Here is a 15,693-nt window from a genome sequence, read left to right as displayed (position 1 = left end):
TCTATTCATATACATTTACTTTTGCATTAATGTATAATAAATATAGATTTTTTCTTTCTACTTTGACGTCTAGTCACGATTCAGATATTCATTCACTAATTGGTCTTTCTTTTAGTGTTGGTGGCTTGATTCTCGACAAGACTGTCACCAACCCAAACTTTGCTGGCATGGCGGTCTTCACCCCGGTCATCAATGGTGAGGAGTCATAAAACCTTACAGATGAAACTTGAATGGCTCCTTTATTGAAAGAGGGCGGAAAGAAAGAAAAAAAGAGAGAAGCGAGTGGTGCAGAGAACAATATGCTAATAAGTGAAACGTCAAACAGTGATAGAGATAACGGTTGATTGGGTGCGGAGAACAAGTATAGAACCATCTGTTCCAGTGCTGAAGAGTGTATTTGAAGCTGTTCAAGTTTCCTCCTCCACGTGGCTTCATGACAGACAGATGGAGATAGCATATTGCTCCTGATGGATTTAATGCCAGGCTGTTGTTTTTTTGAGACATGGCAAATGAGAAGCGGGGTGAAATTGATTGTGCATTTCACTATTTAAATAATAAACACCAGAACGTACACGTTTTTTAATGTCACCACACCAATATTGAGGCTGTTGTGTTCTGTGTGTGTGGGGGTCAGGAGTGGGAGGTAACCTGGTCGCGGTTCAGGCCAGTCGAATCTCCACCTATTTGCACATGAACGGTCTACCCATGGGGGATCCCAACCCCACCCCCAGGAAGTGCCCCACACCCTGCACCTCCTTCTTCGGCTCTTGTGAGTTGTTTCTCTCATATTATCTCGTGAAAACAGATCTTTTCCACGATGGATCGTCAGCGGGACTTGGCCTCGGCAACGAGTTACACCTCCCCGTACTCTTTGAATGGTTATAAAAGTGGCTCCTCTTCCTGTTCCAGCTGTGAACTCCCGTTCAGCCCGCGTGCTCTTCCTCCTGGTCGCCCCGGGTCACCTCGTCTTCCTCTACACCATCAACTCCCTGAGGGGGGGACACACCACCCTGACAGCCGTCTTCATCACCTTCTACATGGTTGCTGCGCTACTACAGGTACACACGAACACACTCTTTACTCCCCACCTGCAGTTGAGGAGAGTGAAATATCTAGAAAACTGGGTGCAGCATTCACACACTATCATTTACTGGGAGTTTTATGACGTGCACCAAACAGAAAAAAACGTTCATTTATAATTATTGAGATGTTCAATCTAATTGTTATTATTATTTGTTATTATTATTATTATTATTATTATTAGTGGAGCAGTAGCAATTAGCTTTCGAGTTAAGCTGGAATGTAGATAGAGTACACTGTACGTATAGTAAACATGTAGTGTACGTATGCAGAGACGGGTGTTATGGGTAAGAAAGTCGCAGAGCTGATTGGTTGATCCATTCTTTCCTGCCAGGGAGTTTTCTCTCTCAAATTGTTCCTGACTCGTGTGATCCAAACATTTCTAATATCTTTATAGCGGTGTAAAGTCCAGCTTTTATTATTTTTTTAAAGATCATAATAAAGGTTATAATTTCCAAATTTCACGACATGTTTTTATCAAACAAATATTCAACTTCAATCCATAGTTGCTGGTGTTTAGTTGGAATATTGCAGGAAGATTTCACAAAATACTGTAGGTTTTGGTGGAAATAGTTGAATTTTAAAGAATTCTTATGATCACAAAACCGTGACTTCCATCAAGGACCCCCATCATTTAGTAAAAATGCGACAGGTAATCTTAATAAAACGTTGTCAAATGATAAGCTATAGGGTTTGGAGATTGCATTCCAGCCAACGCGTTTACCTGCATGCAACGAAAGCCCGCTCAAACGTGATTGGTCAATACTACTCTGAACTCAAACGGAAACCAGAACCCTTCTGATGTCTAAAAACTGACCCAGTCAATCAAGTACTGCCTTCCCTTAGTTCCTTTTTGAAAGCAGTCTCAGTGGTACATTGTGCTTCTGCTTCTGTCTGCCTCCAGGTGTTAATCCTTCTCTACCTGGCAGACTGGATGGTGCACTGGATGTGGGGGCGGGGCATGGACCCCGACAACTTCTCCATCCCCTACCTGACCGCTCTGGGCGACCTGCTGGGGACCGGCTTCCTCGCCCTCTGCTTCCACATGCGCTGGTTCATCGGTGACACGGAGGCCAACGCGGGCAACTGAATGCATGCACAGCGACACGCACACACAAAAAACAACAACAACAACAAAAAACATGTACTCTACGCTCGCACGGACAGTGACGAACATCGCCCGTATGTGTGGACATTACATTATCTGAAAGCGGACATTGTCAACTATATAAGGGCTAATCTCTTGTAGGGCTCCGATTGATGGTCTAGCATTTAAAGGGGCAGTAACGTTTCATCTTCATTATATCAGGGTTTTTTTGCAACACAGCAGCCCAGAATCCTCACAGTATCTGAAACACACATATCTCCACCTCAACCAGTCAGCAAAGCCCCGCAGACTACCCCACTCCTCCTGTATTTGACTTAATAACTGAGTCCTACTGCTTTTGTTATTATCACACTATTGACAATGATTACTATTGTTGATAAATAATGCATTTGATATGAACTTTTCCATGCGCAGGGCCAGTCCTCATTATTTTCAATGGGAACGTTAGCCCTTACGTTTTTTTAAAAGATCAAGTTTTAACACTTGAAACCAAGACAGCAAAAAACAAGCCTAGAATGCTTAATCACCAAGTGCTACGTCATGTACAGAATGAATATATGTGTCTCATTTCTGATTTAGTAGAGATTGCAAAGGGATAGAAATTGGGGGGAGGGGGAGGAAGGTTTACTACAGGGGACCGGACCGCAAGCGTAACAAGCTAAATCCCTTCTTGCCATCGCTCCCCGTCAGGTGGCTTGATTTGAGACAACGAGTCTAATTCTCAAGTCCAATTCTCGACTCTAGAATTCTCGACTCTAGAATTCTGGACTCGGGAATTAGGAACATCAGATTACGATCCAACAAACGTTTACGTCGGTCACGACTAGAAGGGATTTACCTCTGCTTCTTATCAGCAGTTGAGAACCTTCTAATTAAGGCCTATTTAAAAGATTATGTTGCGTGCTCACGCTGGAGTCCGCAGAAGTTACACTGCTTCCCTTCTTTTTTTGGGGGGTGGGTCACATCTACTAAAAACTGCCATTACGAAATGACCCGAGTAATATTTATCTCTATTTGACCAGCAAACGAAACAGTGGAAAATAGTATGTGTAAAACGACCAGTTAGGAATTATTGGTACACCTGACACGCAAACATACCTAACTTTTGGCTGAAACTCACAAGGGTTTATTGTGAATGCCGAGAGGTTAGAGAGGTCTTATTTAGCGGTTCCAGGTGAGGATAGCACCAGTCCCCCCCTGTCTGAAGCCATCCACCCACTTTCTACTGAAGCAAGCAAGTTGTTGTTATTGCTGTTATGTTGCCCAGGCCAGGCTTACAGTAAGTGAATAGAAGCTCAACATGCAGTGACTCACTGGAAACAACCTGCAGAGCTCAGCCAACTCAACGCCATTGTTTTCTCGCATTGATATAATGTGTTGCGTTGCCTCAGCCAGCATGTGTCCACTCAGGTTCAGCTGTCTGGTACTAGGGGAAAGGTTCCGATCGCTGATGTTTTGTGTGGATATTGGTTCTCTTTAATTAGACAACTTTAGTGGCTTGTTGGGAATCAAAAATGGAGCGCTGATCCTTTCCTATGAAAGACAGACCAATGATGTTGTCTGAGGTTGGTTAACAGTTAGGTGACAGTGGCTACAGGAAGTTGTGGCAAACCCTTTTTTTATGTATGTTTGTGTTGGTTTTCTTTCCGTTGCCTTTGGATTCAGATTCACCGAAAGCACCAACCAGCTTAGCACTTAAAGCTGTCCTACGGATCAGTCAAAGCAGCGCTGATAAAAACCAAGTCACACTAATGTGCAAAACATATACATTTAGATAAATTCACTTCAATGGAATCAGTGGCATGGAGAAGTAATTCCGTAAAGTTCAACTTTACGGAATTGTGAAATTGACCAATTAGCAAAACGTCTATCGTAGCTTATTAGCCGCGTTGCACCATCCGCTTGTATCTATCCCTCCTCTGTCAGAGCACGATTAAAGGTTCTCCAAGCTAACAAGCTTGTCATCAGTTAGCAAGTTTCGTTAGCTTTTATTTCCCTCTGTCCCCCTTATAGTAACGCTATGTCGAATGAAATGATGTACAATCTTGAGAACGAGGCACAGCGCAGAGAAAATAGAAAGAAACCGGGAGAGCTGTTGTGACCGACTAGCGTTAGCTTGTTTCCTGGTTAGCTATTTTCCCCATTTTCTCGAGTACATTTTGCTGTGCTAGTTTGTGGTGTGACCGGGCACCGAGGAATTTTATTACGTTTTTTTTCTTTTTTTCTGATTATGTAGAGTACGTTCTGGTAAACTAAGGAAGCCCTGGGTGGTCAAGAGAACTTTGGTAATCCATTTTTTTCGGATACTCTCTAAAAACTTAATCCTGGCAACTCTTCTTTTTTTTTTCACCTGGCAAAATGTCCCCATATTTGCTTCACAGATGAGAGATACATTTCAGGAAATTGGAAAGATCATCCTGGCAAAACATTTTTCTCATCTGTTAAATCATAAACACAGGAAAGAAAACAATTCAGATCAGGTCTTTTTTTCTCACTTCCAGGCCTCTCAGGGCTTCTGTATGTCACACAAATAATTGATAAAAATAACTAATAATAATCTCTCTGGTGAGGGAGGAGCCTGACCTTTTGTAAGTGAAGGACTCGACTGGTCAAAAATCGGTTTAACCTCAGTAACACTCTATCTGCCGCCTGACTGTGAGACTCTGCCCTGAGCTGACTCTTTGAGGGCTCACGAGTCATTTTCGACGGAATGTACCGAGTACGAATGCAACTTAGCCGACTTCTGTGCTGTTTAGAAGGGGCCAGCAGAACGCATGTGCAGGGCACATAATGTGAATGTGCAAAACTTGATTATTTTATTTGTTAAAAATCCTGTTATGGTCTTACTGATTTTTTTATGTGTCAATTATGTGATTTTTTTTTGCGGGGGTAGGGGGTTCTTTTCCTTTCCTCCTCTCCCTAATCTTTTTAACTCTTCGTGATTATTAAATTGATGTCGTAATATCTCACCGGGCAAACAACCACTGTAAAGATGAAGCAAGTTCTCCACGCTGGTCAAAGGCACAATGTACTGTAATCTGCAAATGAAACGGACACCAGAGGGCGCTGCAGGGATCCTCTTAAATGTACAACTTTTTAGTGCATCTCTGTGTCCTCTGGATTCAAACCCGCACGAGTCCAACTGGAGTGACGCTTTTATTTTGTCTTCTTCTCTACAGACGTGTTGTAAAAGTTGCATCCTTCATCCGTTCACTCTCAGTCTGTATCCTCCACTCTCGACCGGGTGCCGCCGTTCTGCCTCTGTGTCAAATGGAAAGTTGTGAATACTTCTATAAAAGGGGCAAGTAATGCTTTGTCTATTTATTTTTAGATTGCACACAAAGCAAATTGTACATATTATATTTATTCTATATATAAGGTTGTTTATTTTGTCATTTCATTTTGGCTCCGTTTCCTTGTCACCATGTTGTTTTTGTCATTTTTCTCTTCTCTTTTACCTTTAGTAGAGGTGAGGCTAACAAATAGCACGGTGCCTAATACCAATCTTTGCACACCTCACATATGCGCACGCACACACACGCCCACACATCCTGTCACACACAGGGAAAGCATACTTATAAAACATAGAATGGCCTTAACCTATGAGAGCCAAGCTCAAGTAACCCAATCAGGAGCTAGGTTCGCCGCAGAGTAGCGTCTCTTTAATTAGCGTCTCTTTAATTAGCTTTGATTAATACAAGATGTACAGTTGATTGTGATTGTAATGTAATAATTACTTTATATGGCGCAGCAGCGGAGAGGAGGGCGGTTGGCAGCAGTCGTTGTTCACGTCGTGAATGTGCAAAAACAAGGATTTTGAGGCTGAAAAAGCTCATTAGGCTGGTTTCACGGGGAAGTAGTAAGAAGTAGGATTTCAAGCCACAAATGCAGCAACAAAAGAAAGATATCACTTCTCCTTATATTTCCACCTGTATATGAAATAGCCAGCCTTTTAAAAAAAAAACTTTAAACACCCACTGCCTTGTTAGCCTCAGTGCTTCAAAACCTTCAAGCCCCTGAATACCTCCACCTGTCTCGGTCAGCTCTGCTGCCTCTGAGAAACTGCCGTCAAACACTGGTACCAGTCTCACTGGGGCCGAGGTCTTTGCATTCTCTGTGTGCTCTTCTTGTAAAAGCCCTCCCTCCGTGAGGCTGGAGGAAGGCTCTCTCCCTGCAGGACTTTGTAAATTGCTGGAAATAAAGGACTATATTATTTCATACCATTCCTCCTTCTTACTGTCTGTTTTTGTCAGCTTTTGCTGTAAGTGTGTTGGTGATCTGACGGGATCCATGCTCTGCTCATCTTTTCTCAGTACAGAGAACCTTAACTTGGGCCACTAATGTCCTGACAGGTGATATTGACAGTATTATCCCCACAAATTTGTTTTTTGCAGATAATAACTTGTTCCCAGAAGAAAAGACATTTCCCACAAGATAATAGCTTGTTCCCACAAGACAATAACTTGTTACCAAAAGATAATAGCTTGTTCCCACAAGACAATAACTTGTTACCAAAAGATAATAGCTTGTTCCCACAAGACAATAACTTGTTACCAAAAGATAATAGCTTGTTCCCACAAGACAATAACTTGTTACCAAAAGATAATAGCTTGTTCCCACAAGACAATAACTTGTTCCCACAAGATAATAACTTGTTCCCACAAGACAATAATTTGTTACCAAAAGATAATAACTTGTTCCCACAAGACAATAACTTCTTACCAAAAGATAATAGCTTGTTCCCACAAGGACAATAACTTGTTACCAAAAGATAATAACTTGTTCCCACAAGACAATAATATTTTCGGACAAGTCAATATTCTTTCCCCACAAGACTTTGTTCCGAGAAGACAATATGTTATACTTGTTTGCACAAGATTTGACTTTAGGTCATTTGCTGTGTGGGTTGTTCTGGGGTTTTCACATTAACTTCAAAGCTGCTGAAGTTAAACTGACAAAGCAAAGCAACACAAATAAAACTGAACTAACTACAGTCAAATCAAAGTGCAATGGTCGGCAAAAAAACCACAACAAAGGATTGTAAGGGATGGGGAATGACTTTGAACCTTGTGTTAGCGGCTGGCCACATCGCAAACAATGTCACCATTGCTCCCTTTTCTTTGTCCTCGTCCTCCTCTTCCTCTCGCTCTCACTACTTTTGAAAGGCCAGTAGAACTTTGCAAAGTTCTCACTAAATAAGTGAGCTTACTTGAGGTCTAAGTGTGCAAAGGTTTGAACTGATTAGTGTGTATATAAGTACATGTTTGTGTGTGTGTGTGTGTGTGTGTGTGTGTGTGTGTGTGTGTGTGTGTGTGAGTGTTGTGAATTTCAGGCATTCTTTGCACTGATTAGAAGTTTCCCAAAAGATTGCAAGAGATTTCATTCTTGAACACTCTAATGTAAGAAGGCTGTTGCAGAAGTGCAAAGCAGAAAATGTGTTTTATACGTTCACTCTCAGCGTGTGAGCAATTGCAAAGAAAATAAAAAATGTAATTACATTTTCAACTTAGAGTTCCTCACAGCTTCATGTGTTTTGATCCAGACGGTCTCTCTGTATCAACTCGGACACTGGTAAATGTTTGGATGAAATGATTTAATCATTGAAATTAAATAGATACAGAATAGAAAACAAAAAGGCGTAAATAAAATGAATCTTTAAATATGATGAACCAGTTTAAAAAATCTCTGGGGACACTCGCGTGGGTGCAAACAAGCCGAAGACAAAAGGGAGGAAAAGGGTAAGAACGGTAGTTCATCTAGCAGGAGATAAGCAGAGGGTTTACGCTGCTGGTTTTACACCCCGAAGATGGAACCCCTCCTTCGTCCTCCCCTCCGTTTCCAAGGAGATCCCTGGAGGACAGCCGCACACAGAGGGCGTCAGCTATCTGCAAGATCTGAGATGGACCTGGGGAAACAGAGAAGTACCACGGATAACTTTCAGCAAGGAGCCTCACTAAACTACAAATAGTTGGACGAGTGGAGGGATGAGGAACACACCTACCATCTCCACTCCTGCTGCACACATCCAGAGTGTCCATCACGATCTTCCCCAGGGCCCTGCGGGACACGTTCTACAGATAGGGGGAGAGGTGTTTCACTTGACTTTACGTTTTACATTTGTCTTTTGTCAATTCATCTATAGAAAGAAATGCACATGAAAAACCAACACGTCCTTATACCTTAGCGACAGTAAGGCGGCCGCTTTAAACGCGTGGTTAACGTGGTGAGTTGAAACACACCACCGCTTGGTTTGCTCATTCAATTGCTGCGTAACGACACACGTGACGTTACTTACATGAAGTACGTTACATAAAGTATGTTACATGAAGTACGTTACATGAAGTACGTTACATGAGTTAGCGTAGATCAGTGTTGACTTATGGCTTCGCACGGGACACTAACACAGGTGTCCTGGGTGAAAGTCCTGCGTTTGTACTCGGTCCCTCTGACCTCTTCCTTTGCTCACGATATTAATAATATTAGATTGGTTCATCTAATATTGAACACTTTGGGGGTCCATAAATCATAATGAAATAAATTATCAAATGAATACATTGTTTATAAATGTATAGATGGAGTGTTTTAACAAGCGTTCCTTTTTTATTTTACAATATCATTTTTTATTACGCAATAACGTCAGAGGGTGGGGACGACGCCACTGTCATGAAAAGACAGATTATGAATTAAATGTCATTATGATGTCATAGAATTATTTGTCAGTTGTTTGTTTATATTTATTTATATATATATATTCATGTTGATGTCTTTTTTATTCATTTAATAGTGAACCCAAATTACTGGCATGTATCTCACACCATAGCCACAGTTTTTGGGTGTGTATCCTTCATCCCTCCATCTCAGTCGCCCACTGACGTCCAACTAGGATGGAATGAACACTAGATGGCAGTGAAGAGGTGTGTGTGTATGTGTGTGCGCGTGTGTGTGCGTGTGTGTGTGTGCGTGTGTGTGAGTGTGCGCCTCATGTGAACCTTGTTGCGGAGCTGCAGCAGCAGTGTGAGGGCATCCGTGAGTTTGTCCTCCAGCAAAGACAGACGTGTCTTCTCTCTCTCCTCCGACCTTGTCTCGTCCTCCTCTTCCTCGGTCCTCTGGGAAACAGGAAGGAGGAACACGTTTCTGATTTTAATGAACCAGCTAGTATCTTTCTTCCAAGTGATGGGGACATGAGTATTTTGTTTTAATTAGTCCAGTATTGAGGGAGAACATTGCAATATAATCGCTCTGGGCGTCTGCTCACCGTCAACTTTCTTCCAATAGAAGTGCTCTTTTCTGCCGCTGACAGACTCAAATTGTTATTAAAAGAGTCTATTTTTTGAAAGCACCCCATATGGAGAATTAAAACCTTTTTTCCTTACCTTTCACTTTGGTCTGTTTGTTATTGTGTTTAACCAAGTTAGTGTTGGTGGAGAAGCCTCGAAATGAACAAAGTACTCCTTTTGATAACACCGAGCTGTGCTTTCTGTTCTCCCAACACAGAAAACTCTGACAACAACCGGCGTTCCTCTCACCGAGTCAAGCTCTCATGAGACTTCGGGAACGAGACTTCGGAACGAGCGAGACTTGGTTGAACACAGTAACAAACAGACCGGAGTGAAATGAAAGGTGAATTTAAAAAAGTGTTATTTCCCTGTGGGGTCCTTTACATAATGTTGTCAGACACTTACAATAACATCTGAGTCTGTCGGCGACAGAAACAACACTTTTTGTTCCCATACCTAATCTGTTATTGAGGCTCCAGACCTTTACAACTCAGTCTGCTTCTCCTTCCCACCTTTTCTTTTTGCAAGCATCTGCTTCCCTCTGGCTGCTCTTGGCTTGGTCCCTTCCAGCTGCGGCGCCCCCTGCTGCTGAGGTTTCTATCATGCATGTAACTCTGAGGGACAACTTGATGGACCGTGTGGCTCTGACATCTGGTGGGAGAAGCAAATTGATCTAAATAACAAAAAGTGACATTTGGAATTGAAGAGCTCTTCCTGCGGCGGCGTGTCAGATGTGGGCGAACCCTTTGCCACAGCCGTGCGGTTGGTGCTTCTTCGCCTCCAACAGGCTGCACTGCCCTCCCTCCCTCGTCCCGCTGTCCTCCTCCTCCTCCTCCTCCTCTTCATCGGAGGACGCTTTCCCCTCCACCGCCCTCTGCAGACACTCTGTAGAAGCATTTCCTTTGAATGGTGTTAACTGTCAATGTTCTGTTGCAAAGCTTCATGTATTCATGAATATGTTCTGTGTTGCTAAGACGAGTCAAACTGTCGGCCGTGGGAGAATATATTAGTATTTTGCAAAGCCTTAAATACATCAACAACCCCTGGAAAAAATCTAAACAAAAAACAGGTGTGAGCAAACGGCAGTTATAAAAATCTAAAATATAGATATAGGTCGATTACCTGTCTTGCTGCAGGCGTCTGCTGCTCCGATTGGGTACATTTCATGATGGTCGGGGTCGAGGATGCAGGCGCAGCGGGATCTGAGGGTGGCAACCAAAAGAGAGAACATAACTTGTTTGTGCTTTTTTTTCTTCCTTTGACCTGGTGGTGTGAGCGGTGTTTGTTGAACGTTAACCCCGTCTGCTTTTCACCCGACACTACCACTCATTGGGACTTGTGTGTAACTTGAGCTGGCGGCTTTGGCAGAGTGAACTTTCAAATCAGTAGAGCGCAGAGGCAAATGATGTGTAAATAGATGCACACACACACACACACACATACACACACACACACACACACACAGTTTTAGTACCTGTACTGGTGTAGTTCAGCCTCCAGTTGGGTGATCCTGGACTGGAGCTGCGGCACGGACTGAGCCTGCTCCTGGATGGTCCGAACCCTCTGAAGCCCCAAGCTCAGAGCCTCTCGGGCCTCCTCCGCTCGCCTCCTGATGGAAAGACCATCCCAGAGCATCAGAACCACTCCTCCCATCTCCATCCACTCAAAACATCATCCGGTGGACTGCACTTCAAAAATCAAAACCTGATGTGTGCGTTCTCGTTCCTCAGCGCCGACTCCGACCCGTAAAGCTTGCGCACCTCCTGGTACGCCCAGCACAGCTCCTCCTCCAAGCACTTGTTGAACTTCATGGCCTCCTCCAGCTGCCCGTCGCGCGACGACCGGATCAGCTTCAGCTCCCTCTCGAGGGGGTCCCTGATGTCCCGTCTCCTCGCCGCCCTCCTCGTCGCGTCGCCTACGGCACCACCGCAGTGTCCTTTAATCCTGCGCGTCGGCACCAGTTTGCCCAGTTCGAGGGTGATGGAGGTTGTTGGTGTTGAGGCTGGGATGTTGAAGCCGGTGGTGGGGGGGAGGGTATGGCTCCTCTCCCGCCGGAGGGCCACCTCCAGGGCCAGGCAGCGAGCGTCGCTCCCCTGCAGCGCCGAACGGAGGTCCTCCACCAGCTCCCTCAGAGCTGCTACCTCCTCTGGTGGAGGAGAAGAAGGAGATGATGATGATGATGATGATGACGACAACAAAGAGGAAGACGAAAAAGAAGAGAAAGAGGGAGGAAAATAAGAGGGAGAAAAAGAAGACAACAAAGAAGCAAAGAAGAAGAAAGAAAGTATTTTAACTTTATTCAACTTTATACTTATAATTCCATATAGTTAGAGGGTCTATTAAATTAATCAATAATAATAATCCAACACAGTGATACAACATGGAATACTGTAGTAACACTCCTGTACTTACAGACTTTTACTTTTTCCGATCAGTGTGGTATATTTCTTTCTCACGTAAAGGACCTGAATACATTTATCGTTGCTATTTTATGGAGGATGCAAAACTATTTGGTGGAAAGTAAACCAAGAGCAAGGGTTCAATACTGTGCTTGAGTACTTGTACCTCCTTGTGGAGGTCAAGCTTTTTACCACATTTATCCGGCAGCTTGGTTACTTCACAGGTTCACCACATACAACAAATTACACAAGATTGTTGTTGAATATGAAATCAGTGGCTCCCGACCTTTTTCTTCGGCCCCTGACCCCTTTATGGAAAAATAACTTGTGTCCCCTCGTCTTTGAGTTGTTCTAAGAGTGAATCCCCCTCTAAACCTCACAGATGGCTCCACTTCAAAACGAATAAGACTCAAAGAGGTCAACCTCTCCAATAGTTCACAGAAAAAGAATAGCAAGAGAAGGTCTAAAATATGAACACAATGTTGTGTTTTTTTCTTTTCCTCTCTCACCAAACCTCTCAGATTGATCTTGTGAACCTGAGGTCGGGGACCACTGGACTAAACGTCCCAACTAAAGCAGCTATTGTATTTGGCACATTTGCTTAAGAAAGGGACAGAAGGAGAGAACAGATGGTGCAGGAGGTGGAGAAGGTGAAGAAGACCACACTCCACAACGTGAGAAAGGTTACATAAGACAGAAACAATAACTGGTACTATTATTGGTGCTCTATAAACGTGCAACAATTTAGGTTTAGGAACCCCTCAATATTCACTAGAGTCATTTCAATGCAATAACACGTGTAACATGGAGACATCCGGGCTTGTGCGGTACCTGACTCGCGGTCCTCTGGGGTTCGACCTTTAACCGATCGGTGATCCCTCGCCAGGTCGAAACTTACACATTTCCTCCGCCTGACGCGCGGCCATCGCAGCCGGATCTGCCTCTCCACCAGCTCCGTGTCTTCGGTGACGGGCAAGCGTCCGGCGCACTCCCCGGCGCCTCTGCCGCGCGCGCTCCGCACGCGGAAATGCCCACAGAGCCGCGAGTGGAAGTCTTTGAAGGACAGCCGGCATGGCAGCGCGGAGCACGCATCCCCGAACTCCTCGTCTTCCTCGCCCTTTCCTCCATCCACGGCTCCCGCTTCCGTCGTCCTGTTTTCCTTCTCCGCTGCGGCGAGTCCCAGCACGGCGCACAGCGCGGTGAAGTCCTCCGCCGACACCGCGTCGTCCCGGCTGGGGTGGACCAGGTGGTGGAAGACCTCCTGCAGGTATTGGTCCACCCCGGTGGCCAGGACCACGATCTCGTTATCTGCGCCGGGATCGGGGCAGTGGTGGTGGGCCAGGGCGCTCCGGAGCCACTCGCTTTTACGCGCCGCCCGCGGTGCCAACGCGGTGCGCTCCATGACTGTACATGAACCGATTCAAGTTGTGCCTCTGGATCTCACCCCATGGAAATTAAAATCTCGGGGGGAAAAATAAAAAGTAACCCAGCACCCCGGTGTGGTTTGACTCCCTGGAAAGCTCCCTTTGGATTCCTTCCGGGCGCATTGAGTCAAGATCTGATTCCCTTGGGTGAGAAAAAAGGGGAAAAAAAGGTGAACCGACTCCACCCTACTGTGTGCACACTCTGACCACGCACGTGCGTGTGTGCGTGTGCGTGTGTGACAGAGAGTTAGAGAGAGACTGTGTCGGCAAGGTGCGTTTCTTCCCCGTATACAGTTCGGTATGCAAGACAATGGGGAGGTGGGCAGTTTACACCTTTTTACCACATTGGATCTAGAGAGGATCTTGACTCACTACACAGTGTCTCCTGGTATTCTTCACCTTCTGTTCTCACGCGGAAACTTCACTCGGAAGTCGAAGATTAATTGGTTTCCATGGAAACGGAGCGGCAGGAAATACCACCGCTCGTCTCCCCATACCTGACAGCCATAACAAAGGGCGCGTCTCGGTTACGCTGCCCTATGAGGAGGCCATGCCACAGGCATGACACACGAGCAGCACTCCGCTGCTGCCACCGGAATACAGCTGTTCACATAACTCCAGCGCATCAGAATTAGTGCCAAACAATTAAGACAAATGGTGTTGAGCCATAGTATGTCATGACACATTAGTAAAAAAAAGTTAGTCATATAGTAGTATAGTATGTGGTCAACACAAATGTTTTTAAGTCATAGTATATTGTTTAATTTCATCGATCCATCCATTTTCAATACCGCTTATCCTCATTAGGGTCACGGGGGCGCTGGAGCCTATCCCAGCTGACATAGGGCGAAGGCAGGGGACACCCTGGACAGAAAAAGTATAAAATAAATGCAGTATAATATTATGTATACAGTCATAATATAGATAATCATAAAATATATATATATATAGTATCTCATAAAATAGGTATACAAATATCATAGTATAGTATGTAGTCGAAGCCATACAGATATAATATGCCATAAAAAAATAAAGCCATAAAAATGAAAATATCGTAGTATATTTTGTCATAAAATAATCGTCACAAATATATGTAGCATTTCATAAAAAGGTCATAGTAAGTCTCAAAAAAGTCATAGTATGCCATAAGTATTTCATAAATAATGTCATTTAGCTTATTTTTATCTTTAAAAATATAGCATGTTTTAAAGAATGTAATAATAGTCATAAACATGTCATAATATAAGATGCCATTATAAATGAATAAAAGAGTATGGCTGAAAAACATGTTAGAGTGTCATAAAAATGGCATAATATGCCATAACAATTGGGATATAAAAGTAATACTCTATGCTATGACATTTGTTATGACATACTAGTATTATAGTGTCATAAAAAAAGTATAGTAAGTGATAAAACTGTCATAACAAATATATCCTTCCTACCTGGAGAGTGTTATGTGTTGAAAATCTCCAGATCTTTTTGGGTCCACCGGTTCCTTTCATTCCATGCTGTAACACTTTTGTTGGGATCCAGTGTTGATCAATAAAAGCTATTAAAACAATGAGATATCTGTATTTGTATAGCTTCTTTTGTTGGATTTTTTCATTTGGAGAAGAAATCAGTACAATAAATTATCTTGTAGAACTATTAAAACCATGTAATTCTCTGAAGTAAAATCATTTTCTAAAGTCTCTTCTTATTTCTAAAGTTTTGTTTTAAGCTGTTTTAATCCGTAAGCTCTTTACTCAAGCACATTTTGAAGAAAGTATCATTACATTAATTAATCTGATGCTTTTATCCGAAACTCAACTTGCAGCAATAATTATTTTTAAAAAAAGCATTTTATTTGGTTTTAAAAGGTACTCAAAGTCACTTTACGTGGTACAAAAACAGCAAGCGAAGCGATGCGATTACAAAAACCAACAGCATAACACTAGGGCGACTGTGGCTCAGTGATGAGCAGGGTCGTCCATCAATCAGAGGATCAAACCGCCCCCGGCTCCGCTAGCCCATGTCGATGTGTCCTTGGGCAAGACACTTAACCCCAAAATTGCTCCCGTAGCTGTGCCTACCGTGTTTGAATGTTAGTTACTGCTGATGTGCAGGTGGAACCTTAGCTCCTCCCATCAGTGTATGCATGGATGTGAATGGGTGAATAGGTGAATGATGTCATGTAGTGTTAAAGCGCTTTGAGTGGTCAGAAGACTAGACAAGCGCTATACAAGTACATTACTATAAAAGCCGTTGCATTACAGTGATTATTAAAACAATAAATCTCAGATCAAAAGCAGATTTTAAAATAGGTGGGTTTTGGAGAATGTGTTCCAGAGGGATGGGGGGCAGCAAAAGGTTCAGAATAATGTTGCATATCATTTATATATTTATGTAGCACTTTTCAATAA

At 43.4% G+C, this 15,693-nt stretch overlaps 2 protein-coding genes across 4 annotated transcripts in view; one reads left to right on the top strand and one right to left on the bottom strand.

The window, feature by feature from the left end:
• The window catches only part of slc41a1 (solute carrier family 41 member 1), a 28,135-nt gene extending 22,638 nt beyond the window's left edge, over positions 1 to 5,497 (top strand). Inside the window, exons 8-11 of one of the 3 annotated variants that reach the window (XM_034533369.1) lie at positions 116 to 195; positions 635 to 769; positions 910 to 1,058; positions 1,985 to 5,497. In XM_034533369.1, coding sequence (XP_034389260.1) covers positions 116 to 195; positions 635 to 769; positions 910 to 1,058; positions 1,985 to 2,170 — 550 coding nt within the window. In that variant the 3' untranslated portion in view covers positions 2,171 to 5,497. The remainder of the gene's footprint in view (positions 1 to 115; positions 196 to 634; positions 770 to 909; positions 1,059 to 1,984) is intronic. The other 2 variants (XM_034533370.1, XM_034533368.1) reach the window with 2 other exon arrangements.
• A 2,319-nt stretch (positions 5,498 to 7,816) lies between these two features.
• On the bottom strand, positions 7,817 to 13,498 carry si:ch211-112f3.4 (EF-hand and coiled-coil domain-containing protein 1). Its single transcript, XM_034533140.1, has 9 exons — positions 12,696 to 13,498; positions 11,170 to 11,611; positions 10,940 to 11,074; positions 10,588 to 10,667; positions 10,209 to 10,350; positions 9,978 to 10,116; positions 9,178 to 9,294; positions 8,190 to 8,259; positions 7,817 to 8,093 (listed from the first exon to the last, which is right to left on the bottom strand). Exons 1-9 carry the CDS (start codon positions 13,264 to 13,266, stop codon positions 7,945 to 7,947), a joined length of 1,845 nt encoding a protein of 614 aa, XP_034389031.1. The 5' UTR covers positions 13,267 to 13,498; the 3' UTR covers positions 7,817 to 7,944.
• Positions 13,499 to 15,693: the final 2,195 nt, after the last annotated feature.

The sequence above is a fragment of the Cyclopterus lumpus genome, chromosome 5 (assembly GCF_009769545.1).
Source record: "Cyclopterus lumpus isolate fCycLum1 chromosome 5, fCycLum1.pri, whole genome shotgun sequence".
Taxonomy (NCBI): Eukaryota; Metazoa; Chordata; class Actinopteri; order Perciformes; family Cyclopteridae; genus Cyclopterus; species Cyclopterus lumpus.
This window is presented reverse-complemented; position numbering and strand designations above follow the sequence as displayed.

Excerpts from the sequence above, each read along its gene's own strand:
- si:ch211-112f3.4 (XM_034533140.1), bottom strand. The coding sequence starts at position 13,266 with ATGGAGCGCACCGCGTTGGCACCGCGGGCGGCGCGTAAAAGCGAGTGG. Across the intron at positions 10,117-10,208 it reads CCGCACGGCTGTGGCAAAGG|ATGTCAGAGCCACACGGTCC; the intron begins GTTCGCCCACAT and ends TTCTCCCACCAG. Across the intron at positions 8,094-8,189 it reads GTGCAGCAGGAGTGGAGATG|GTCCATCTCAGATCTTGCAG; the intron begins GTAGGTGTGTTC and ends CTGTTTCCCCAG.